General features: G+C 48.2%; 1 protein-coding gene across 1 annotated transcript in view; it reads right to left on the bottom strand.

Moving 5' to 3' along the window:
* Positions 1-27947, bottom strand: part of UBASH3B (ubiquitin associated and SH3 domain containing B) — a 484216-nt gene that overhangs the window by 115879 nt on the left and 340390 nt on the right. The window contains exons 5-6 of the mRNA XM_069614082.1: positions 10092-10261; positions 7535-7743 (exon numbers count right to left, since the gene is read on the bottom strand). Coding sequence (XP_069470183.1) covers positions 7535-7743; positions 10092-10261 — 379 coding nt within the window. The remainder of the gene's footprint in view (positions 1-7534; positions 7744-10091; positions 10262-27947) is intronic.

Here is a 27947-nt window from a genome sequence, read left to right as displayed (position 1 = left end):
AATTTCCAGCCATCCACGCCCCAGGAGCACGATTTCCCTCTAGAACATCCATCAGACTCAGCACTGGGGAGATCATATCCCATTTACATGTAATGATTTTCTGAAATTAAATGCAAACGGGATGTTGCGTCCCACGTGATTCATTCAACCACCTCACCACTTGTGCCACACCTTGTCACACTTATTGAATATTAAATCAAATCCCATTAAATTAGCAGTCAATTAATCATCATTTGAACGTACAGGTGTTTCGACCCATTTATGGCTTCCTCAGGGAAGGTCCTCAATTAGACATGTAATGCTATCAACATCCCCACCACCTGCAGGCTACTATTCTTAGCTAAATTGTTCTCTCCAAATAAGTCGACTGTCATTCCAAGTGACCTCTGCTCAACAACAAAAAACATTGATTAAAACGAAGGTAGTTACCCAAATAAAATTCAGTTTCAGCTATTAAGCCATTAACCAGGCTAGCTAGGCCCAGTACCCTGTTGGGTTCAGGGCGCACTGTTCTGCGTGGCAGGGCGCAGCGTTCTGCGTGGCTGAAACTGATTTTAATTTGGGTACCCACCATCGTTTTAATCCCATTTTACTTTTTCGGGTAGAGGTCACTTGGAATTGCAATCCATCTCGCATTTGGGACTTGGTGCACAAGGTCCTACTTACATTTGAGATTCGGGCACGAGGTCCATATCGCATTTGGGACTCAGAGCGCAAGGTGCACCTAACTTTCGGGACTCAGGGCACGAGGTGCCCCTAGCAGGGACTCAGGGCAAAAGGACATCCTAGTTTAGACCCATCACTCAAATTGCTTTTTTCCACCATGGTGTCAGTGCAATCTTCCAACCTCCAACACTTTCCCGCTGAGAGACAAAGGCGCTGTAACATCCATACCTGGGTCCTTTGTGCCACCTTTGACACAAAGTAACTAACGCCGCCCCCTGCACACTTTGAGGGAGGCATTGAAAATATCCGATTTAGAACTTTAAACAAAGTCTCTTACCAGTAATTCTATTAGAGTTCAGTGCAGCATCGCTAAGTTTTCCAAGCATCTAAAACCGTATATTGTGCTCTTTCAAGAAGCTGGTTGAGCAGTCTGTGTTTATTAATCAATAGAGGACCGTGTGCACCACAACCCTTTCTTATGTGCCTAAATAAAGAGTGAGATACTTTACGATTTTGAATTGATGCTAAAAGTACAGCATTCTTGGAAATACTACAGATGTACCAGAATTATGCTTGTAGAGGACCAGCCTCTCCCCCGCTTTTTGATTACAGACCGGTAAATATGGTTGTTAGGACCAATAGCCCTCTCTCCTGTCCAACATTTTTCATGTTGTCTTTTCTGTCTTTCATTCTTTCTATTATAAAAAAAGGGGACAATTTAACCCCAGTAGTGTGACTTATGACATAACAAGTTCAAATGAGCTCTATCCAGAATAGAGGAGAAATGTTTCCTTTTTCAATTAAAAGAGGAGCTCGAAGATGACATTTGAGTTTAGCGCCGCACTAAGTAGGAAACAATGAGGTGTGAGCGGCAGGGCAAGTGAGGGTAAAAAGACATGTGTGTGCTTTATGGTTCCATGTCACAGGCACACTAGGGTATGAGCATAGATGAACACAGGTGGCACTAAGGTGGTTTTTTACTTGAATATACTACAACTCCCTGTGCGATTGTAGTTTCCATGCCAATTTCCCTACAAACCTTGTCCGGACACGCAGGTGCAGATGGCAGTCTGTGGCAGTCCGTGGAAGAACACAGAAGCACGGCAAGTTTCTCCCCAAAAAAACCCAGTCTTGACTAGCATTCATGGGCATCAGGGAAGTGCTGGAGGCCAAAGCAAAAGGTGAGTCGTTAGCTCGGTCTGCTACTTTAGTACCTTTGCTAGACTTCACCCCGGCACAGGAACATAAGGATAAAATCATTTCTGCCAACTCCCCAGAGGAACACAGGGCACCGGACCCGAGTCAGGACTCTGAGGAGTACCAGGCGAGAAATAGCGGTGCCATAGAGAAATTAAAGAAAGGGCAAAAAGGAGGGAATTTAACAGCACCCTCCCAGGCTCTACAGGCACCAGGCCTAGTAGGAGGCCGGGGTAACATAACTCCTACACAGCCGAGAATGCTGAGAGTTTGTCTGTTGAACACTCATTCCCTGAGCAAACCTGCAAATAGCATCCACAATCTGATTCAGGAGAAACAATTGGATCTCATGTGTGTCACTGAAACGTGGTTAAAGGACCGGTAGGTCCAGTATGCGACATTGCAGTACCAGAGGGATACATACTCTATAATAAAAACAGAGACAGCGGGGCAGGTGGAGGGGTAGCAATCATAGCCAAAGACTCAATTAAGCTTTTTAAAGCCAACGTTACATGCAGTGAATGTGAAACATTACACCTTAAATTTACCCACACTCCAAATGACTGTTTAAATATCATAATTACATATAGACCGCCAGCACTTTTGTCCGATTTTTGTAATGAGCTAACATCTCAGTTAAACAACTTAAAATCTACAAACACGGCTACTCTGTTGGTCGGAGATTTAAACAGATGGAGAGGGAATACACTAGATAAGGAAGCCATCCTCTGAAAGTAAATGCTCTGAAACACCTGTGTACGAGCACAATACAAATAAAATATCATATCATATCATACTGAAAAAAACAATGAAAAACCTAGATTTCACAGCGATCAATGATGATCCCAAAACACCACAAGGTAATCAGTTAGACTGGGTTATAACTCAAAACCTGAATACCCAGAAAGTAATTATGGAACCCTGCATATGGTGAGACCGTTTCTCAGTCACTTTTGACGTCCTGTTAAATAATCCACCAGAACGTACTAACAATCCCCATATAAAGGTACACAGTTGTAATCTCAAAAATATAGGCCCTGATCAACTGAAACCTTGTTTAAAAGCGATCTTAGATACATTTCATGAAAGCGAATTGTGTGAAAATATGCTATTGCAATATAACATGCATATTCGTGAACTGGTGGAACAGTTTGTGCCCCTAAATCCCAAAATTATCAGGGAGATAGATAATCATCACAAATGGTTCAATGGTGAGCTCAATATATTGAAGCTTGAAAAAAGAGGTCTAGAAAGAAAGAAATCCTCCTTCTGCTAATAATGCTCTCTGGAAAGGTGTACATTCAAAATACAGAAAAGCCATCAGAGAAGCCAAGTCAAACTGTTACAAGAAAGAGATAGCAGCAGCCCCCAACACCACAAACCTAAAGCGCGCACTCCTCCCTTCGCTCCCACTAATGAGGATTGTGAGGTAGTACAAAGTTCCTTTACTGCCAAGATACAAAAGGCTAGAGATAACATTATATCATCCCGAGAGGTATCAAGTGAGGCTATAATACAATCTCCAGCTGCACCTAGACAGACAGGGTCTGGTGGCTAGTTTTAGTTTGTCCCAGTTACAGAGAAAGAGATTACCTCAGTACTGGAAAAGATGAAACCAACGTCATGTGCGGAAAACATCTTGCCGGCCAAAGTGATCTTGGATAATAAGGACATATTCTCTCCGGTACTTACAAAAATAGTAAATGCCTCTTTCCAAGAGGGCTCGGTACCCAGGGATATTAAAAAGGTGACCATCACGTCATTGGTAAAAAAGGCAGGCTTAGCCCCAAAGACACAGGAAACCTACGCCCCATCACCAATTCAAACTTTATCCTGGGAATCATGGATAAGATTGCAACCGATCAACTGCAAAAGCATGTAGAAACCCAGGGAACTCTTCTCGAGCAACAATCAGGTTTCCGGGTGGCCCAATGCACCAAAACTGCTATGTTAGATTTGCAAACATACATGCTTGAAATTGTGGATAAGTGCAAGGCGGGGATCCTGATGCTCTTAGACCTCAGTGCAGCATTTGACTTGGTGGATCACCAACTTCTGCAAAGGGCACTGGATAAAATAGCGGGCTGCTCGCCAGTCGCCCTGGCATGGTTGACTTCTTTCTTGGCAGATCGGAGTGCACAACTGTATCGGGGGATACATTCTCAGAGCCAACTCGAATAAACTTTGGAGTTCCACAGGGAGCAAGTTTATCTCCATTGCTTTTTAACCTATACATGAGATGTCTCTGTGATCTTTTGGAAAGCGTTGGCGTGTTCTTTATGAACTACGCCGATGATACCCAACTGGTCTTTGAGCTATCTGGGGACCATCTCGTAGATAGTGCTAAAATAACAGAAGTCTATAACATTATAGACAAATGGTTGAGACAAAACTGGATGTGCCTGAACAACACCAAAACTGAATTGATGATTTTCGGCACTCGTCAGGGAAGAGTAAAATTGAGTGTAGAATATAAAGCGTTTGACATTAAGGATGTAAACATCCCAGTTATGCCCCAGGTTAAAGCGCTAGGGATGATGGTGGAAGCATCAGTAGGCTCTGAGGTACAGGTTAGATACCTTCACAAGAACAATGCCTGCTAACTAAGTCTCCTGAGACCCATCCGTCCGTTCCTCAATGAGGAAAACATGGCTACCATTGCCAGGACTATTATCCTGTCACGATTGGATTATGGCAATGCATTGCTGTTAGGGGCTTCCAAGAAATAAATAGAAAGATGTCAAGTTATGGAGAATAACGCTGTTCGCATTGTCAAAGGGATTAAGAACAGATAGCACATCTGGAAGGAAGGAAATCACTAGACTGGTTGAGAATAGAGGACAGAATCATCTTTAAATCTAGGACTATAGTCCGTAGGTGCATCCACGGTACAGCCCCTGAGTATTTAAAGAAACAATTCTCTAGATACATTCCTTCACAATCGTTAAGATCAGAAGATCAGGGTTGGCTAAATGTACCACGTTTTGGCCGGGCAACTGGTAAAGGCAAAATCTTCCCAGTGCAGGCAGCGCAATATGGAAATAAGTTGCCCCCCATTCTCCAGGTGGAAAAAAATTCCTGACTAAGGAAATCTCTGAAAACCCATTTGTTTAAATGAGTTGGCTTCTGGCTAGTTGAAACCTCCCGTTTATAAACAGCTGACATTATTGGTTGTTTATGTGTTTTGGTGTTCCACGTGCCCTGATGCCTGCGGGCTTCCGGCGCGATACAAGCATATAAATAAAAATAAAAAGGTATACACAAGAGGGGAGAGAAGCAGACATTTTATTAAATTAAACAAGAAGGAATTTGGTATCAAGAGTTTTAGGAGATAAGAGTACATTAAAGAAAGAGAAGCATTGAAGCAGCAATGTTTAAATTTTAGGGAGCAGTACTGATGATAAAATGCACTTATTTTTCAAGGAACTCACTCAGTTTTTTATGCTTTAAATGGACAGAGAAGACCTCCACTGCGAGAGACCCATGCACACGAGCCTATGAGCAGGGAGAAAGACCCTAACTGTCATAAAAGGGGTTTAAGGAACCCAGCCAGATGCCCAGTTGTGACTAAAACTCAAAAAGCAACAGACCTCTTTATGGACTCCCCCATCCTTGTGTCCCCCAGAATATCAAATGTCCCCTCAACTGACTATTTTATTCAAAAAAGACAATGGGTTCTAAAGCATTGCTCTTCGACAAACTAAGGGGCCCCTGAACTTGCTGCAAAGCAGCTAAAAAAGAAAAACATAATAATGAACTGATAAAAGGTCCTTGAACTTGGAATAAAGAAAATAAAGAATCAGATGGAAGATGCGCAGATGGAAGATATGCAAGATGATGGCCAGGAAATGAACTTTAAGCAGCTGGCGAATGGGACAGGGACAAAAGGGAACGTTGTGGGGTGGGAGAAAAAGAAAATGTGTATACATGAAAATGTTTAATGAACGAATTGAGAGAATAAGAAAGAGGAGTCATAGTAAAAAAAAGAGCTGATCGGGCCCTTCGAAGAATATAAATGTCGCTTAAGGACATCTCTCGATTCTCGTAGTGGCAGAGTCATTCACTGTGTATGTACAGTAACAAGTAATTGGGTAACGGGTGGGAACAAGATGGAAGTAAACAATGTCATTCTTTGGGATACATGCATATTCACAAATAATAAAAGAGGGTAAAAAAGGCACACCTTCAAGAAAAAAGGGTGCATGTACATTAGATTAGGAGAATACAATATGATTGGAGATATTATTGGTTCTTTATAAGTGTATTTCATGATACTTCCTATGTTCAGATAGAGCATTGATTTGAGGGGTGACTGAGATAGGGATGCATAGGTACACTGCATGCAGGGGAGGGTAAATAACAGGTATGTGGTCGAATATGTCGACTAGAGCGGGGAATGTAGAGGAGCAGCCTCTCGCCCACTTTTTGATTACAGGCCGGTAAATATGGTATTTAGGGCCAATAGCTCTCTCTCCTGTCCAACATTGTAAAATGTAGGAGTATTGTCTATTGGGGCAGCTATGCTGCCCTTATTTAACCAAATACATTGGAAAAAGCTAACACTGGACACACTTACTTTTGGTAACATTTGACATAAAAGTATGTTCACATTACACACAACATTAAACACAGAAAATAGATTTCTGATGTATAGGTTAGCAAAAGCAAGCCATTGTATCATAGATGGCTGCAAGTCTCAGAATCCCATGAAGATTTAAGAAGTGCTGAAAGCACAGGAAAAGTGCCATCTGCAGAAAAGCGAGTATGTTGGGCATAAAGCCAGGATAGAGAGATGGCAGAAATCAAATAGCAGAATATGTGATTCTCAGGGGTGTTACTCATAAAACGAAACTGGCTTACAGTCAGAAAAGATAACAAAGAAATGTAATCAATAGAAAACCAGACAGGTTATTTATGTTTTGAAACAGTGTGCTAAGGAAGTGTGAAGAAATGCGTCACACTCAGAGCTTTTTTTTGCTTTCAAGGTTGCAACATATGTCGATGATTTAGTTAAATTTGGGAAACTACCTAGTCTTGCTATTTTGCATAGGAAATCATGTGTTTTAGGAAGTGTTTATGTCCAATGGGACACACATGATCTTTTGACGTTTAAGTAAAATGGCCAATTAGAATATGTTAAAATCTAAAGTTCAGATTAGCATAATAATGATTGTGCGATGCTGTATTTTCTATAAAAGTGTGTTTAAAATGTGCAGGCTTTGAGTCCTTGCATTGCTACCTGACCAACTCTAGCTTGTGTAACGACTCCCAGTCGGCTGAGAATAAAACCTTTGCTGTTGGCACAATCTGTCTCTGAAAGGGTTTATTGAATTTTTACTGGGCAGGGCCTCCTTAACATGCTGTTAAATCTTTACAATTCAGAATTAACTGAATCTTTTTGTTTAAAATGTTGGATGTTTGCCCATTCCAGGGGTCTGCAACCAGTGCCACTCCAGGTGTTTTGTACTACAATGCCCGTGCTCCCTCCTCATTTACTATACTGGTGTGGGTTGATGGGAGTTGTAGTCCAAAAAAAAACAGGCAATCCAAAGGCTGAGGCCGATGGCCTATTCTGAGCCAGCTGCACAGTATGCATTTGAAGGGAACCAGAGAGGCCAGGTGATAGTGAGGTGTATTTGGAGATTAAAGGGAGAGGGAAGAGTTTACGTACCCATGGAACAACCAAGTGCCACACTCGTCCGCCTTTGCAATGTAATTTTCTGGTAGTAACCCGGAGCAGCCCGTTGCTAGGGATGTGCCGTATATCCAGCCCTCGCTGGTACTGGTCTGTTCAACTGGTGTCATGAAAATGAAATCTCCTGGAACTAGTTCAAGCTCGTCGTCGTTCTGTGGTAGGTACGGGTAGAGCACCTGCAGCGTCTGCAAATCAGAACAAGGCAATTAGACACGTCACAGTACAGAGAGGGTGCAAACACGCATTGACTCTGTGAGAAGACCCCAGCCAGGTAGCCAAAACAACAATCAATCAGAATTAAATGGATCAGTCAATCGGGCAGCCCAGATTTATTGTGTGGCCTGATTGATCATTACAACTGGAATATTTCATCCTCCACCTCCTGTTTCTGGAGCTCCGCCGACTCCACTTTGAGTAACTAGTGTCTGTCTCGCCTTCCCATTGGGCAGAGAGACTGCTGCCCCTCGCAGAGTCTCCACTTACCTTTAGCAGGTCTGTGGCCTTCCTTGAAATTCCACTTGTAGGGAAAGCACGGATCTCAAATGGTTTACATATCTTGCTTAGTTGGATTTTTGATTCTGGTGTTATCCTTTAACGTTGTCATATTGTTCCTGCAATTAATTTTATTATATGCAATTTTATCTGTAACCGCAGAGTACTCTGCTGGCATCGTGTGGCAGGGCTCACACTAGAATAACGACTTTTAATACAAGAGTTGTCGGGCACACAACCACAGAGTAAAATCAATTCATGCCATTTCTTAAATGTGAACGAATTGGACAAAAAAGTTTATTGAATGACCATTGAGGCACATGATACTGAAATGCTACAGCCAGATTCCTGTGCCACGTGACCATATCACAGCCCTAGTGGCTGTTGTACTGGCCAAATGCACATTACTGGGCATATTCGAGTGGTTGCTCGAGAGGTGGTGAGCCTTCTGTATGGAGTGTAATGATATGCCCAGAACACCATTAGGAACTCCCCTTCCTCCCCATAAGCAGGACTGCCAACCTCCCTCCCCACGCCCCCACCCCAGCACTTTTCTGCCATTAAAGGCATCGCATGAGGTAGCCACAAGCCAGGATTCCCAAAGGCATCGCTGAGTGGCTCATTTCTTGCGCTGTGTTTGTGGTGGGCAGTCCCGGACTGGTAAGAAGTGAATAATTGAATGACTGCATAACCTTATTTGAATGAAGGCTCCACGGATATAACCAGTGATTACACAGAAGGTCCTGGTCTTATAGTATTTCTTGTTCTATAATTTCCATCTGTATGTGTAAAATTGTATTTTTTGTCCATTTTATCTCTATTTTCCCACATTTATTATTTGTCATATATAAAGATAATTACCAACCAGTATTTGTTTGCGTTTATCCAAATGAAAAAAAATCAATGTATTAACACACACACACGCGCGCAGACGTACAGGACAGAAATGGAACCGAGTTATTCACCATCAATGTCAGTTCCATTTCTGTCATAACAGCAGGCGACTGCTCCGGGCTCCGATATATGTCTTCAGTAATTAGGAGAAGTTCTGAACCATGTATCACACAACTGCCACACTCTGCATGCTGCCGCTGGGCAATATGATTGGCCTGTGGTGCTCGATTTTCTGTTTTTTTTGCCATTTTTAAAAATTAATACAGACAGAAAGGAGATTGATTTCCATCTTTATATATGTCTAAAAATCACTAGAAACGGGAAAAGGGGTCTTAATAATAACGTAACCAGGGGAGTTGCTAGGTCTGGAAAAGACCCGGGGCTAAGCTGATGTTGGCACTGTTGGGACTGGGGGCTAGCTAGTCTTTTGGCTGTAAATCCTGAGATTCTACCCAGGGCTACAACCAAAAGATCAGGGGCTATTGCCCCCTTAGCCCCCTCCTAGCAACGCCCCTGAACGTAACCGTTTAAGAGCTCACTTGCGTTACGGCGTCAGCGGTCCAATTGGATCTGGTTTGTGCTCATGAAATGCATGTTTGAATTTTCAGGAGTGGGTTGGGCTTGTCTTGGCAGATGATGTGGCAGTCAGATTGGCCTGAAGGATAGTCTTCGCAGTGCAGAGGGTGGGTGCTCTCATTGACTTCAACACCCAGGCAGTAGAGGACACTGTGGCCCTTGGCATACCTTTCTAGCCCACTTGGCTAGTAAGAGAATATGTTTACTAAAAGAGCAGACTGCTGATAAAGCATTGAACTGCATATCCCTGAGGAAACCATGAGAGACTGAAACATGTCATCTCATGCAGCCGAGGTCCAGTGCAACTCTAGAGTGAGACTTCTGCATTTTAGGAGCAGATGGACACAATTGCATGACTTCAGAGCCCTCGAGTCCTGCACGAGCGAGATCATGAAAAGTCCATCCCTCGGCGATTTGCGTGGCTTCTGCAGAACTCGCTCCCATGTCCCCACCCCAAATTTCTAAAGCTTGGATGTACCCCCTATATCTAAGAGGCACTAAACCTTATAGGGGATTTACTCTCTCAGCTCAGCCACAGAATTGAAAATGCACATGTAACGTAAAGAGTTACCTCATGGTTAGCAAATCGAATATCCCGTGAAAATATTGCGGCAACCCAATCACAGTCCAGCTTGATGTCGATATTTTGCGCCAGTTTCTCCAGCGTGGGCAGGTGGTTGGCTTGGAAGTGGTAGGCCAACGTCACGTGGAGTTGCTTTTTATGAGGCTCCACGTGCACCTCTGGAAGAAAAAAATACAAGAAATCAGGAATATTAGTGCTCTGTCAGGTGATCACTTCATCTATTCACGCTATCATCAGCACAGTGACAGGGTGCTCCCCACCTCAGCGGGATCAGATATCTGAAGTACACAGCAAGGGTTAAATGGTGGCCAACCTTTGCAGAGTGATGCGCAGGACCCCTCATTCAATGCTGGGCTGACTCCTCTGACTTCTTTCTGCTCCCCCTTAGGCCTAACCCAGGGCTCCCCATAAACCCCAGAATCCCACATACCCCAAGATCGCTTAAACCCTTGACTCCCAACCCATAGATTGTACCAGGATCATTTTAAGAGAGGATATCAGGAGCTGTTGGCATTACAGTATTCCTGGGGTGGGGGGCTCAGTGGGGAGTGGTAGTGGGATCAGGTCCCAATGTAAGGACAAAAGGGGGGCATGCTACAACAAGGGTCTCTTTGGGGTTTAAATGACCCAGGTCCTTTGTCCTGGAATGATGCAAAAGGTTATGTGTGGCGGTGATCACGGGTTCAATGCGTATCACCAACGACCTCTGCAACGTGCCATATATAGGATATTACAATTTACCGGTGGCGTGAAGCCGTGCAAGACATGGGGAAAAGGGGGCCTTCTGCCCAAAATGTAGTTGCGACACACCAAAGATTCTTCTGGAAGGTTCCGGGCCATTATATGCCAAGCAGATAGTCCAGCTGTGCCAAGATAGGACTTTTAACAGCCACTGAGAGTGGATTGTGGGCCTGCTAATGCAGAGGGAGACCCTCAAAGTGTCCTTATCTCTCAGTCTCAGTGCCGCTGGGAAGCAGCTTCCAGGGAGGACCAGGTCCACGCCAGCACATAAGAGGTTAATCAGCCTCCTGCAAGGATGGAAACCACCTGGCCGTCCCCAAGAAGATCGTGTTTAGTTTGGAAATTAAGCTCGATTTGCTGCGCATGTACTCGGGAACGATCCCACAAAAGGCAGATATAGGAATGGGCGGGAATTGGAGAAATCTGGGGGAGAAAGGGTTGGTCCATTTAAACGTCTCGCCGCCAAAACAAGGTCATGGTTGAAGGCACTAGAGGGCCTTCATTTTAGGATCTTGGGATTATGGACCTGAAGGAGTCTTATCGGAGGGAACGAGTCCCAAAGAGGCTCCTTTTGTGTTTGAACAGGAACTGGGGCGCGCATTCCTGCCGATTAGTTTCAATTTTCTGAGAGAAGATGTTAACTGTAAAGGTGCGAACAACAGACCCTGATCTGCTTTACAGGTAATGGCTTTATGCAACAATACATACCCCAAGGAGCGTCCCCAGAAGATTTGCACCCTTTCACATCTGGACTCTCTGCCAAGCCCCCCAGATGGAGACCAATTCTGCCTAGGGGCCAGGGGAGCCACCCTACCCCAGTATGCCATCTCCAAGGCAGCCTATGGGGATCTCACTGAGCCCCCCAGTTAAGGCCCCCATATCCTCCAGAGGCCGTAAGTAGGGAGCGAGACCACATGAGGAGTCCAGGGATCACCCTCGCTGCTGGAAGGAGAGACCCATCGCCAGACAGGGGTGCCAAGTATGCCAGGGATCTGGGGCCCGAGGCCCCCCACACCCTCCAGAAATGCCAATTTCCTGAAAGTCCCTATACATTGCAATGGTTTTTTTTTTTGCCGCCCCAATACTGGAAAAACTAAAAGTCAACCCCCTGTCACCAGGACAACTCTACAATGTACAACACACACACACCCACACCCACACAGAGAAAGCATGTGTTTGATAGAGGCGTTGCTAGGGGGGGCTGTAGCGCTGGGTCTTTTGGTTGTAGCCCAGGATAGAAGCTCAGGGCCTACAACCAAAAGGAAAGCTAGCTCCGAGTCCCGACAGTCCCGACATTAGCGCCGCCCCGGATCGTTCCCATACCTAGAAACACCTGGTGCTTGACAAGCCATGCAGCACCTCGTGATGGTCTAGTGTAGAGAGCGGGATTGTATAGAAGGTGCACATCTGGTGCACAAACCCAGACATGAATCGCAAATTGGAGCTGAATACATATTTTGCCCCAGTCAGGCAAAATGCACAAAGTGAACGCTCCCACTCAGCACAGCGTCTCTCGGGGAAAGCAGATGAGCAGGCTGCAATGACACTAACAAACGATGACAAAATGGCGGACAGCGTTCTTATAACCTCAGACCACAGAGGCCAGGATACTGGCTGATCCCTTCTGTTGTGCCCCTGCTAGGCCCCCAAGGGACAACTCGTAGACATACTGCATTCACAACCTCCTTTATTACACTCTCTACACCAACTGCCCTCTCCTCCTCTGCCTCCTGTCCCCTCCCCTTCCGCTCCCCTCCCGCATTCCTCCCTGGGTCCTTAGTCCTGCCTCCTTAAAGGGGCCTCTTCTTGCTTTCAGTTTCTCGCCACAACACCTCCCCTTTGCTGATCACAAAAGTTCACGTGCTTACATTTGTTCGATCAGTTGCACAGGTTTCCTTGTGGTCCGTTGTGGCCTCCCAGGTGATTCACAGGTCTCCCAGGGCCATTCTTCATCTAGTGGTTCGTCACTTTCTTTCTTGTCCTGTTCATCTTCTCCTGTTGTCGCTTCCATTGGCCCCGGTTCTTCCATGTGTAATAGGCGGAATAAGGGGGCATTCCAGGTTATTTCGCACCACCTCCTGTTGTCGTCACCATTGGTCCTTTTACTTCGGTGACTAAGAACGGCTCCGGGTTGTATCTTGGGTCGGTCTTCCCTTGCTGCCTCTGTCTCACCAAGACAGTCTCACCGACTGGAAGATGGGGTTCCTTCGCTCTCCACCTTTGGTCTGCCCATTCTTTCGCTCTCCTTTTCCTTTCTGCATCTCCTTCTGCAGTGTAGTCTTCTACTTGTATGAGGTGAGTTCAGGGTTTGTATCTTATCATGGTTCTGGCTGTGTGGTTCCTGTTGCTTCATGCAGTGTTTTTCTGTAGCTCCTCCACATCTGGCATATCGCTTAAGGTAGTGATGTTTGGTTAGCAGTGGCTTTTTGTCTGGTTTGCTTGATGGTGGACGTGAACTGTTCCACCATCCCATTGGCCTGTGGCCATAGTGGCGCGATTTTCTGGTGATGGAATCCCAGATGTGCAGCCAGTTTCCGGGACTCCAGTCCTTGAAATGGCAGTCCGTTGTCAGCTTTTACAGTGTTCAGTATCCCCCATTCACTGAATAGTTTGTTGAATACCCCTGCTACATTGTGGAATTCTGTGTATTGTACGTGCTTTACCACTGGGAACCAGGAGTACTCGTCTATTACGAGCAGGTGGCCTCCTTCCACTAGTGGGCTATAGAAGTCCATGGCTATTCACTGCCACGCCCTTTCTGGTAGTTTATTTATTTCAGCAGGCAAAGCTCTCGGGCATCTAGGCACTAGTTACAGAAAGTGCATAGTGCACTATTTAGTGGCACTATTTGAAGAGGGCATGGGTGTGTGTCTATAGCCATCTTCTGGCATGGTAGGCAGTGTGTCAGGGTGTCCTCAACAATTGCATCCATGTAGGGGAACCATACTTAGTTGCGATCCCGCTGTGTCCCTCGTGGGCTATGGTTACGATTGCCTTCCTCGGACACTCGGGGGCCTCTAGGCGGCTGCCACTTTGCAGTATTCCTTGTTCTGTCGTGGCTAGTTCCTTTTGTATCTTGGCCATCCATTCTATGTCTTTTCTGGCCATTCCTCATCCACAAATCTTTCCTTGGCGAGATGATTCCACTTGTTGACGTTTGTGAGGGTCTTTGCCACTCGTAGTGTAGAGCAGCTCTGCTTTTGGCAGCGAATGTCTCTGTGGTGATAGCAGGGGGAGAGCGTTGCTTGAGAAGTAGGAGATGTAGGCATCTGCCTCATGCATCATGGAGTCTTCAGCCTCCCCCTCCGGGTGTCTGGAGAGATAGTCTGCCGGGTTGGCTTCTCCCCCAGGTTTGTGGATGAAGAGGTAATCATACTCTTGGAGTCTGATGCCTCACCTTTCGATGCATGGTGGCATTTTTGTTTTCGGCTTGCTGAAGAGAAACAGCAGCACGTGGTGATCGGTGATGAGGGTGAATTTCCTGCCGATGATGACGTGGTGAAATTTCTCACACGATTTTACGGCTGCAAGGCTCTCATGTTCAGCTTGGGAATATGCCTGTTCGGTGGGCGACAGGGGTCTGCTGGCATATGCAACGATTATCCATTCCATCACGTCACCCGGGCCAATCTGGGCTACAATGGCCCCAAGGCCTACAGGACTGGCATCGACGGTCAGCTCAGTCTCCCACGCTGGGTTGAAGTATGCAGGCCGATGGAAGTTGGCAAGTTCCTCTTTGATAGTGCGGAACGTCTCCTGGCACTGTATCCCACTGAAACCGAGAGTCTTTTTTGAGGAGTCATCGGAGAGGGCCCGTGAGGGTGGCATAGTTCAGTAGGTAGTGGGCACAGTAACCTGCCATGCCTGGGAATTATCGTACTTCGGCAACACCTGCAGGAGGTGCCAGGCTGAGGATTGCGCTTATTTTGTCAGGATCGGCCATGATGCCCTGCTCGGAAAAGATGTGGCCAAAGAATTGTAAGCTGTTTTTGTTGACGGTGCACTTCGGGCCATTGAGGGTGAGTCCAGCTTTGTGCAAGATGTCGCACAAGGCCTGGGTGGTGCCAAAGATCAGGATGTCGTCATTGTAGTTGAGGGCGTTGGACACAGGGGAGATGAGCCTGCGGATCATCTGGAATAGCCCTTCATGCGTTGCAAACGTGATGATTGGTCTGGAGGCGGGGTCAATCACCAACTGGTGGTACCCTTGGTTAAGGTCTAGTTTGGAGAAGCAAGTGGCTTGATTCATTCTCACCAGCAGGTCTTCAATGTTGGGTCCTGGGTGTCTCACCCTTTGAGTGGTGGTGGTCGGTATGCGCATGTCGCCGCAGAGGTGCAGGTGGCCATTTTCCTTCAGGACGACAACCAGGGGAGACACCCAAGGAGTGGGTCCATCCACTCTCTTGATGATGTTGTTGTCGAGGAGTAGTTGCAGCTCTTGCATAACCTGTTCCTGTAAGTGGAATATGACCCTACGAGGGTGCTGAGGCTCTGGGATGATTTTCGGGTCAATGTGGAGGGATATGACGGTGTCCTTTAGCATGCCTACTCCTTCAAATAGCTTGGGAAACATGGTTTTAAGTACCTCTAAGTTCATTGTGTGATGCGAAATCGAGCACAGGGCTTGTGCTCCTAGTGGGATGCCTTGGACGACTTCGGACTAGTCGTATTGTAGGTTGATTAGGGTTAGTGACCGGGCAGTCCAGTAGCTGAGGAGGTACCTCCCCATTAACGGGCTATGAATGACGTGTATGTTTGTTGGTATCCTGCACCCTTTGTGGAATAAGTCACATTGGAATTGTCCTTTCGACTGGAGTGGGTATGATGCACCCCACTGAAATATGCTGCCTGGGATGGGCAGGGGGGGTAGGTGTCCCTTATGGCGTGGTGCAGGCATTTGTTCATGACTTTAACTGTTGGCCCAGTGTCCACAATGAATTGGTTGGTCATGCCACCGATCTGGACAGTGACCTTTGGGGCTGTGCTGTGATCGGAGAAATCACTGATGAGCATGAAGTATTCTTTGCTCTACCTGCTGTGGCTGTAGTACTGGTCAGGCGATCGTTCCATCACTCCATTCGGCCGGGGGTCGGGGGGTTTGGATGGATCAGCGCCAAGATGCTTCGGCATGCGTGCGCTTTATAAAAGTAATTAACATAACATAACATCCTGACTGTATTGTGGCAGTAGGTGTGTGTTCGCTTCGAGGGCTTGGCCGTGTCCTTGGTCAAGTGCATAGTACGCTGGCGGGCTGTGTGCACAGTCATATTCATTTGGGTAGCGTGGAAGCAGGTCAATGGCAGGGTCATCCATGGCTCGTATGACTCAGGTCTGGACTTGAAGAGGTGATGCACTCCTGTACATGCTTGCTCGCTGGACATCACCATCAGGGTACGGCCTGTAGTTGGGTCCTTTTTGCTTTTCATATCTCCTGGCCGGGCTGGCAAGCGGAGTTGGTCTGCATGCGTCAAGCATTTGGGATTTCTCCCTGCACATCACCTGAAAGTGATTTTCCTGTCCACAGCTCATGCACATCTGTCCTAAGGCTGCACATCGGCCTCTGTGGGGGAATTCAAATCTGCATCTATAACACTGCCTCTCACCTGGGGCCCGTCGATCTGGGCTGCAGCGGCGTTGACTGCCCGGCACTCCTGTACTGCAGACATTTGTTATGGGGTCTCGTTTACACTGCAACAATGGTGTCGCCTTTCATGCGGTTCTCCATAGCCACCGCCTGCACATCCACTCGCTCATACAGCCTGGCTAGATCGACGATCTCCTGTAGAGAGAGGGGTTTCTTTAGCAGGTGTTTCCTGAATAGGGAGGAAGTGCATCCCTCAGTTATCTGAGTCTGATTGTTTCGTTGTCGTTGAAGTTGGCAAAGTCACAGTAGGTTGTTTTCCTTTGTAGTCGGAGGACGAACTCCCCTACAGTCTCATGTGGAAGCTGCACACATTGATGGAATGAATTTCTCTCATAGTCTCTATTGGGTAATATGGCCACTCACCAACAGTGCATGTGTGGTTTTCTCCTGTGCAGGGACTGTTTCTAGGATTCCCTTGATTTCTTTCCCATCCCGATGGGCAAACATGTCTATTTTATTAAGTGAGTTCTGGTCTCCGATCGCCCTCATGATGTCCTCATATTCCTCCATCCATTCCTCCTATCTCTGTCCTTGGTCATGATGCGGTTGCAGTGTGAATGGGTTAGGTCGTCATATAAATGCAGCTCTACAGGGGAGCCCAGTCCCAATGTAGGCTTGGGCTCCTGCCACTACGCCTGCGGCTGCAGCCGCCTGTGTTTTATCGGCCATGTTGTGTAGGTCTGGGTGTGTGCTTGTGTACTGTCCCTGGCCTTTGGTCACTTCGGGTATTCAGGCGCCTCTCTCCTGTTCTTTCTACCTCTGTACTTTGCAGCTCGTCTGCACCATTCCCCTGAGGGATGATGCGGGTGTGGGCTCCCTTTGCCCCTCGAGGTTAGTGGCTCTCAGTGGTTCCCACGTGCCATTATGCGTGTGCAGGCAGACCGTTGGTCTTTTTTTTCATTTTTTAATTTTTTAAGAAGGTGTCCTTCTCCTCGTTCTTTTCTGTGGGGATTCACTTCCTTGGTGGTCTAGTGGGGTGGTGTGCACTCTCTTAGTGTTCTCAGTCTTGGTGGTCTAGTGGGGCAACCACATCCAGCACACAGTCTTTGCTGGCACGTGTGTGTTCTTCCCCCTGCTTCTGCCATGTTACCTGGGCCCCCCCCAGCGTTGGACCTCCTTACACGCTCGCTTCACTCACCAACTCTGCCACCCATGCAGTCCTCCTCACCCGCTGGCTGCTCTGCAGGTCCTCCGCAGCTGCTCACATCCACTGTTGGCTCTACTCGCTGGCTCCACCTTCCCTACACATTCCTCCTCACACATGGGGTCGGCAGCCTTCCTTCGCCTCTGCTCCGCCGTACAGTCTCAGATGCCTGCGGTGTTCGGCACACTGCTATACAGCATGGGGACGTTGCACTTCGTTGCCAGTTGTGCCCCTGCTAGGTCCCCAAGGAACAACTCAGAGACATATTGCATTAATAACCTCCTTTATTAATCTCTCTACACCAACTGCCCTCTCCTCCCCCTGTCCCCTCCCCTCCCGCCATCCTCTCTGGGTCCTTAGTCCTGTCTCCTTAAATGGGCCTCTTCTTGCTTCCAGTTTCTCACCACAGCACCTTCCATTAACTTATAAACCAACGAAAGCAAAGGACACTCATTTGAACCATTAAAAAGAATGAACACAAACAAAGCCACTAGAGGGGAAAAGACTCACAAATCAGAAGCCTCATTGGGGCAACTCGTTTCAGCACCTTAATAAAATGATACACAAGCCTCAGACTTGCAGGGTATTAGGTCACTATTTCAGAGAGATTGTGCGTGTAGAGGAAAGGATATCAGAGTCCGCATCTGCGTTGGCTAAACCAAAGAGACCAACTAGCTAAAGGGCGGAAGAAATGGGATGGCTGGTTCCGTGAAGACCAGGTCAGGTTGAAGGCACCAACTAGACTAGGAGGCCTGTTAGGAAACTGGGCCTAAAGGCTGGCAGGAGCCAGACCTTGTAAAGAAGCATTGAGAGGGAAACCATGGGGTCTCAATCACAGACGCTGTTCACATCTGCAGGGTCTCGGGCCCAACTAAGTAATCTTCAACCCCAGGGAGAAAATACAAACCAGGGCTATTCATCATAAGGCAGAAGATATCCCCTATTGTATGTTAAAGGGATAGGTTAAGTCACATCGGAGCTCTGTGGCCTTAAGGAAGTCGGCCTTCAGCCTCGTTCCCCTGTTTGGCCACTGAGCACCCCTGCAACTTGCAGTCTCCTTATAACGTGCCGTCCAGGGGACTTTATCCCATATATCTCCGGATCTCAGATCGCTCCTTCACCCTATTGGAGGATTATCAATCTATCAATCTCCTCCACAACCTAAAGGCTGCTTCAAGCAATGCAAGTGCCTCTGGATCATTCCGGCATCTCCACAGCCTTTCCAGGTTCCTGTTGGAACGGCGAGAAGCTGGCTCTTCTCTAGAGAACGATTTCCTTTGAAGGCATTAGGCGTGTGTCTACTAAATTTAGGCAAGGAATTAAGTCAACGAGTTTGGTAACCTGCTTTGTGGGAGCAGGAACAGAACATCATATAGATATGGGGGAACGCGTGTGCTCGTTGCGGTCTCATCATCTGCAAGGGTCTTGACCGCCACATACTTGGTGACCGGCAACCAAGACCTGACTGGGATATAGGGCTGGTATTGTCTGAAGAGGTAGAGGTTATGTGGAAGGGTTTTCCCTAATGATGAGCCCAGCAAAACCTTGGAAAGAGGCCATGGAGACTACAGCTTGATCCAAGGTGTGGCCTGCTAAGAGAGTAGGAGCATGTATCAAGTCAAAAAGTCCTGTTCCAGAAGTATGTGCTGCTGCTTATTTTATCTGAACTTTTGTTACCAGGGGTCTCAGACCCAACCATCTCCACATAGAGTCAATATTCTACCAATGTTAGCTTCTTTGATTCGGGACACGAATAAAAGTGTATAACAAAATATCTCTGAATGCTTTTCATTTTGGAGTTTATGCCCATCACGTCCACCACTTGGCATGCAAGAACTGTTTACTATTCTGTAGAACTTTGAAGGTTCTGTAGAGGGACAGATCTACACATCATCTCTAGTGCCCACCCCCTCACTTACGTCATACTGGAAGAATAACAAAAAGGAGCTATGTGTGACACCAAGTATCATCCCAATACTGCATCAAAGATACGAGACGTTATGTACTCAGACAACCGTATGGAATGTACCCTCACACTGATGTGGTGGAAGGATGTTTGCATACACCACTGGACATAGAAGAGCTATAAGAGAAATCTGACAAGAGCAAAGTGAAGTTATGAAGAGAAGACACAAGGACGCACTAAAACGATATGTGAAAACTTAAAAGAATTATAATGGAACTGAAGTAATGAGAAACATGTGAAAATATAAAGAAATTATATATACTGAGATAATAAGAAGAGAGTCAGTAAACGTATATACGCAGAAACGCAGGGTAGATGAGACAGACGCTTGCTGAAAGAGAAAATATAACACGGGTGAAGCAGCCATGATGAAAAGATGGATGCCGGTTTCGTATTATAGTGAGCTAAGCAGCCTGAAAGAGAGAGACTGAGGCTGCAGGAGATGACAGGCGCTGGAAAAAAGCCTTGTGCGAAGAACCAAGAATATCTGTTTGGCTTGGGATCAGGGATGCCACACCAAGAGGTAACTGCAAAGCACAAGGGGAGTCAAAGAGGATAAGCTACATACGCCGGACATATTTCTCTTAGATTAAGCAAAGGAGTGAACATTTGCAAGTGCCAAGTATTGAACAATCAAAGATGCAGGAAAAGAATATGCACGAAGGAGCAACCAAGTCTCCAGAGGCCAAGAGGGGCAATAGAACCCAGTTTAATCGAACCAAATAGCACTAAATAAAAGGTCGGAATGGACAAAATCATGGTCTCCTCACACGTGGTGTAAGACCATAAAACAAGGCCTATTCATTAAGCTCTAACTGAAGATAGCGATGCACCTGCACTCCCTTAAAAAATCCAAGGAAGAGAACAGTCAACAGAGTCAACTACAAAGCAGAAGCCTTGGTTCAGGGCTTAACTGATGAGAGAAGGTAGGCTAATTGGCCAAGTGGGTAGTGGTCTGACGTTGTTCCCCGCACCTGGGTTTCATTTTGCTCCAGTACTGCTAACGAGCCGAATGTCCGAGGTTGAGAGGGAATGACAGCCAATTATGAGGGTGTTTGGAGCAGTGTGCTATACATTGTTGCAAGGGCCAATCTGTTGCTGTTATTCTGCTATTAATCTGTATTTTTTTTTAATTAAACATTTTTGGTTTATATTTTAAACCTTTCATTTTTTTGAATCATTGATGTTTCATGTTCTATTGCAAACGGTAGCGACTGTCTTTAGGAAAATTTGTTTCTTAGCTCCGTTTTTCTTCAAAAATTGTCTTTAGGAAATATACAATGGTGAAAATCGCCTTTCTTGTTTCACCCCGGAGAAACTTTGCCCAACGGTCTTCTGAATTCAATTGAGCTGTTGTTGTTAGATATATATCTCTGATGCAGATCTTAGTATCGGTCAGGGCCGGGCAAGATATAATAATATGTTTCAAAGTTTCTGTTTCATTTTCTTTTCTGCAGAATCTACAAAAAGCCATATCCTTTGGTAGGAGTTTCCTCAAAGATAAAGATTCCCTTGTTGGAAACAGGTTCAATCGAAACCGGAGAAAAAGATCTCTGGCTTGGGTAGAAGGGAATTTTTGGAGGTATGTCGGCAAATGATTTGTTGAGTGACTGTCAAACTTGCAATCTTGGTTCGTTTTCGGTGATTTTTTTGTGTGCTTTTTCTGGACGTTGTGTTAATAGTTCAAATGAGATGTTTGCTGCCTTTCGTATATCTTCCATATGATTTTTCCAAGCCTGCAGAGTAGGAGCTTGTGTTGCAATTTCTTTTTTTAAAAAATATTTCTAATGCTGGAATGTGTTGGTTGGACAGGATCTATCTATATAGATCTAATTTTCTCTATGTATGTAATGATGATAGCGACTGGAGTGACAATTCATATCTAATTCGAACCACGGGAAGTGACTGGGGTAATGCTAACACTTTCCTCCAAAAGAGATCTTCCAGATGTGCCCATATCCTGCCGTCCAGGTTGATAAACGTTTCACTGCTGTACAGGAGGATGGCCACCACCTTTTGTCTATAAAACATAGTAATCGGTTGCAAAGTAAATTTGCCATATTTACGGTGGAGGAAAAGACCTTGGCGTGTTAGTGACAAGGCTTTGGTTTTCAGAGAATTGGTCCAGTCAACTTCTGTTGCATTAATCTGTATTATACGTAGTAAGAGGTACTTCAGTGTGTGCCTACCTGATAGGGAATAGCCAATTGTGTTAATAACACCTAAATAAAGTATAGGTATACATGTTCCCCTAACCAATCCCACCTTTGAATAGGTTTTGACTGTTTTCCACGTAGGATGACATCATAGCTGATTTACATTGAGATATAAAGCCTGTTGCGTAATTGAAATGCGATGCGAGTCGGTGAGCTGGGGTTTGTTTTTTCGCCAGGTTTCCCTACTTTATTTGAGCTGATAATAAAGTAGTATTTTGCCATATTCTTTAGGTCTGCCCGGTTATTTGGGTCTGAGATCGTTTATTGGTAATTCCATCTGGCACTTGGAACGCTCCGGGTGCTACTGTACATTTCCTGCATCACTCATAACCAGCAGCATGTGCTCTTATCACACAGTTTCCTCGAGGGTTGTTCTTTAAAGTAGAATTGTAAAACCCAGACAGATTTGTTTTAGGTGCACTGCCTTCAATTACTTATAATGTTTCATTAATGGTGTAGTGCACAGAGGTGCAATAGGACTTATTTGTTTGATTTCACGTGATATATATACACACACGCACACCCCCCCCCTTCCCCCACACCCCCCCCCACCATCATCTCCCAGAATGGGGAAGCGAAGGGCTTCCTTTCCAGACTGCCTATTACTACAATCCCTTGACTCCAGCCCCTTGCCACATGCTTACTGCTCACACCACTCCTCCAACTCTGGTGGGTTCCCAGAGAATGTGTGTCCCCATTTCCAGCCCTGCACACTCCCCTACACAGAAGGCCTTGTTCAATGCAGGGGTTGTCTCTGTGCTCTAGTGCGACTCCAAATTCCACAAGAGACGCATTCTCGAGCCTCCGCTGAGCGTTTCCCTTGTATACGGTTCTGTCGGAACAGGGGGACACCCTGAACCCCTCTGTTGTGTACACGGTACACGAAGCGCGCATGCGCGGCCCAGCGGGCCGGCGCATGCGCGCTAGTTAATAAAGGCGGTGCCCGGGCAGTTCGCGCCAGAGCACCGGAACGAGCAGACGTCTCCGGCGTGTGTTCTTGCGCGCTGCCTACGTGCGCTGGTGTCCCGACCCTGGGAGGCCCGCGCACCACCACAGGGCTTCCCCAGGGTACAACACTGGCGACGAGGAGGTACGGACTGCTTCCGTGCTCCGACAGCTTCGGAGAGACGGAAAGTCTTCCGTATTACGGACCAACGGAGCGCCGGCGGCCATTTTGATTTCACTCGCTCCCCTCTTCACACGTGGCGGCAGTGGTTGCAGCCCGAAAGGGTGCTCGTGCGCCACATACCAGCTGTGTTGGAGGTCACAGACAATTTTTGGAAAACCCACAGTCCTGCAGGTGCAGGCCTGTGGCATTTAAGAAGAAAGAAGTGGGTTTCTACACCCTAATACTACCACGAGACCAGGACAAGCCGCCCTTCTCTCAAGAAAGACAACTGTGAGTACGTGACGCAGAAATGGGAGAAGAGACCGACGATGAGGGTGCCGCTGCCCCAATCCCCTGCAGATCTCGCAGCTCCCTAGCCCCCATGCCTGAATTCGATACTACTGGCCCCCCTTCCAAGCTGGGCCCAAAGTGGCTATTGTGGGTCAAGAGACTAGATATGTTCTTCAGGGCATCGGGGGTGAACGATGATGACACCAAAATCGCGACTATGATCTACTCGGCAGGCGCAGAAGTCCACAAGATCTACGACTCCCTCGTCATCCCCGTGGTCACGTATGACGCAGTCAAGCAGGCACTCAAAGACCATTTTCTCCCCATGGCTAACGTGGATTTTGATAGATTTGTCATGGGTGCCGAAAGGCAACTAGACGACGAGCCCCTAGACAAATTTTGTGCCCGTCTGAGACACCTGGCGACCTCCTGCAGATGGGTCGATGAGGAAGAAATGGTCCGCAACCAACTACTGCAGGGGTGCAGCTCCGGCAAACTTCGAAGGCAGGTACTGAGAGAACCTGGCCTGACCCTCCAGCAAATTTTGGACCTGGGAAGAGCACTTGAGCTAGCGGAAGCCAGAGGTGTGAAAATGGACGCTGCCACGCGACCGAAAAATGACGAAGACACATTTGTTGTGGGGCGGTCAGCAGCAAGAAGGTCAAGGTGGGCGTCGAGAAGGCCTGATACCCCGCCCACGCCAGGCAACGCCTCATCGTGCTCCTACTGTGGGTATGACCTCCCCCACAGCGGTGAATGCCCGGCGAAGTCGAGAACGTGCGGCCGGTGTGGCACACAGGGGGCACTATGCCAGGATCTGCCGGGCTGCCTCCCCTGTTGCGGCAGGAAGAGGACCGGAGAGAGTTGGACGGGGAGGCGCTCGCAGAGTGAGAGGCATCTCTTCGATCGATCAGGGCCTGCAGGACCTGGACATCGCGGAAGAAGAAGAGGAGGAGGAAGAGGTTTTCTTCATCTCCAGCATCGTAAAAGGCCCTGGCACGAGGCGCCAACCACATGCACTGTCAACATCGATGACGTCCCCACCCCCATTCTCATTGACACTGGGGCTTCGGTCTGTGTGCTAGCCACCAAACATTATGAGGCCCTGCCAGGCCCACCGGAGCTGTCAGCGTCCATGGCACGAATATATGCATTCGGTGGGGATACGCCCCTACCCATCCAAGGCGTGTTCATTGCCCCGGTTTCTCATGGACAAAACACCATCAAAGCAAGATTCTTTGTCACCAGCGTCAGCCCACATTCCCTGCTGAGCTGTGCGGCGTCAGAAGCACTCGACATTGTCCACTTCACGTTTGGGGTATACCACGCCGATCTGAAAAGCATGCTGCACAGGTTCGAAACTCTCTTCAAGGGCATTGGTAAACTGAAAGCAGAGCCCGTTCGCTTACACATCGACAAGTCCATAAGGCCGACAGCCCTCAAACATCGCCGGATTGCTTTTCACTTAAGAGCCCAAGTGGAAGAGGAGTTGCAACAGCTGGTCGACCGGGACATCATTGAAAGAGTGGAAGGCCCCACCCCTTGGGTGTCGCCCATCGTGGTAGCCTCAAAGCCGAAACAGCCGGGGGCGGTACGCATCTGCGTGGACATGAGGCTCCCAAATGCCGCCATCAAAAGGGAGCGTCACCTCACACCCACTCTAGACGACATCGTCGGAGAACTCCAAGGTGCCAAAGTCTTCTCCAAACTGGACCTCAGATCTGGGTACCACCAGTTGGAGCTACACCCCGAGTCGAGGTACATTACGACATTCACTACTCACGAGGGGTTGTACCAGTACAAGAGACTAAACTTTGGAATCTCGTCTGCGGCAGAGGTCTTCCAGAATGCCATCAGAGGAGCCCTGTCCGGACTGAAAGGTGTCATTAACATGTCAGACGACATCTTAGTCTTCGCCAGGTCGGAAATTGAACACCTTAAACGGCTAGAGAACACTTTTGAGAGACTACAGGCGGTGGGCCTGACCTTGCACCAAGAAAAGTGCGAATTCCTCAAAGACCGACTGGAATTCTTTGGGTTCACCTTCCATGCGGGGGGCATATCCCCAGACCCTGGAAAAGTGAGGGACATAAGGGATGCGCCTCCACCCACATCACCGGCGGAGGTTCGGAGCTTCTTGGGGATGGTCAACTACTGCGGCCGTTTCATCAAAGACCTAGCCTCTCTGTCGGAACCACTGAGGGCACTTACGAGGAATGACGTGACTTGGCAGTGGACTGAGATTGAACAACGATCCTTCAAAGCCATCAAAGAAGCCCTGTCAGAGCAGGAGACAATGGCCTATTTCAACCCCAGCCGGGAATCGGAGATTGTGGTCGATGCCAGCCCGGTGGGACTGGGGGCAGTACTCATGCAGGCAGACGAACTAGGGGTCATGAGGCCCATAGCATATGCCAGCAAAGCCCTCACCGACACGGAAAAGCGGTACTCCCAAATAGAAAGGGAAGCCCTCGCCATCCTGTGGGGGTGCAAACACTTTAGAATTTACATCCTCGGCAAACCCGTCGTCGTGATTACGGACCATAAACCCCTGATTCCTATCCTGTCGGGAACGTCATCCAAACCGCCTCCCCGCATCGAAAGATGGATGCTATCCCTCATTAATTACGGCGTCAAGCTAGTTTACCGCCCAGGCACCCATAACCCAGCTGACTACCTTTCTCGCCACCCAGGCACGAGGGACACCCAGAGTCCCGTAGAGGTAACAGACGCTGGAGACGCCGTGCATCTCGTCATTGAATCAGCCCTGCCAGTAGCCTTGTCGAGAGAGGACATTGCGGACGACTCGAACTCCGACGAGGCGTTCCTAAGAGTGAAAAGGGCGGTGGCCACAGGAGAGTGGCGGGACATCCTTCTAAACAACGCCAGGAGGAACCCAGAGGTACAAAGGGACCTACAACTGCTGTGGAAAGCTCGACACGAGCTCTCGGTGTCCACGGACGGCCTGTTGCTGCGAGGGAACCAGATCGTGATCCCCAGGTCGTTGGTCATGAGAGTCCTCCAGTTGGCCCACACAGGGCACCAGGGCATGGCCAAGATGAAGGCACGCCTCAGGCTGAAGGTCTGGTTCCCCGATCTGGAGCACGGGGTAGCCGAGTTTGTGAGGACCTGCATTCCCTGCCAGGCCACGAGTCCTGTGGAAAGAGGCCCACCCATTCTGGCCATGGAACGGAGCGACGAGCCATGGGGAACGGTGCACGCAGATTTCGGCTCGACAGGAAGAGGCCTATATTTCCTGGTGGTCACAGACCAGTGGTCGAGGTATCCGGAAGTGGAACTCGTGGAATCCACCGCCAGCGATCACACCATCCTGGCGATGGACAAAATCTTCGCCACCCATGGGTTCCCATTTGAGATTTGCTCAGACAATGGAGCGCCGTTCCAAGGACAGCGGTTTGCTAGATACTGCGCGGAACGAGGCATCAAGCACCGGAAGGTAACCCCGCTATGGCCAAGGGCCAATGGAGAGGTTGAGCGTTTCATGCGGACACTAAACAACATTTTTCGTATTTCTGTCGATGGAGGGGAGGACCTGCGACACAACCTAATCGACTTTCTCCGTGAGTACCGGTCCACCCCACATCGATCCACCAGAATCGCACCCGCTGAGGCACTGTTCAAGCGAATACCCAGAGGGCTGATACCCGAAGCGGGAGACCGACGCCCAGGTGTGATCGATAGCGCACGGGTTACAGCAGACAGAGCAGCGAGAAACGAGAACGAGACAACAAGGCGCAGGCTGCCAGGAAAAGAGATAGCAGTAGGAGATACCGTCCTATTCCGGAACAGAAAACTGGAAGGGAAACTCTCGATGACTTACGAAACCCAGCCAATGGGAGTAACTCATGTCAAAGGGTCAATGGTCACAGCTGCGAATGCGCGAGGGACGGTAACCAGAAACGTGTCCTTCTTCAAGCGCATAGGACCCGTGGCCGCGGAGGAAGAAATCAGTCCTGCCGAAGGACAAGCAGCAGAGGCACCGCAGGAAGGCGGTGAACCGCCCGAGGACCCTGGGGGACCAGAGGACCTCGAGAGAGGCTCGCCCAGGTACCCGCGCAGGGAAGGACGCCGTCCACCGCAAAGGTTCCAAGATTTCATCATGGACTCGGCAGCCTGAGTAACGAAGCCTGTTAAGTACAGTTTGATTTGAGCCACGTTGGCTCCCCTGTTTAATGTGTTTGTTGTTTGGGGGAAAAGGAGGGATGTTGTGTACACGGTACACGAAGCGCGCATGCGCGGCCCAGCGGGCCGGCGCATGCGCGCTAGTTAATAAAGGCGGTGCCCGGGCAGTTCGCGCCGGAGCACCGGAACGAGCAGACGTCTCCGGCGTGTGTTCTTGCGCGCTGCCTACGCGCGCTGGTGTCCCGACCCTGGGAGGCCCGCGCACCACCACAGGGCTTCCCCAGGGTACAACACCCTCTGTCGAAGACAGAAAGCGGCTTGCATGCCCGAGGGATCTCTCTGGAGATCCTGGACCCACACTGCCCTCTAGAGGCCAGCGGGCGCGCGTCACCCCCTCTTCCCCAGAGCCTCATCATTGGATCAGGCAGGACCGCGGACATTTAAGAGTGTGTGCGCGGTGCAAATCCCCCTAACACGGAGCGCATGAAGGTACACGTTGCAGTTATATCGGAATATGTATTTCTTGTTGGGGCGCTGCCGCTGCCGCCCACTTATAACTCACCCGGGGCCCTGCCGGAGCCCCCGTCCTAC

The sequence above is a fragment of the Ambystoma mexicanum genome, chromosome 9 (assembly GCF_040938575.1).
Source record: "Ambystoma mexicanum isolate Mex_15411 chromosome 9, UKY_AmexF1_1, whole genome shotgun sequence".
Classification (NCBI taxonomy): domain Eukaryota; kingdom Metazoa; phylum Chordata; class Amphibia; order Caudata; family Ambystomatidae; genus Ambystoma; species Ambystoma mexicanum.
The sequence above is the reverse complement of the archived record's forward strand: the minus strand, read 5'-3'. Positions and strand labels throughout refer to the sequence as shown.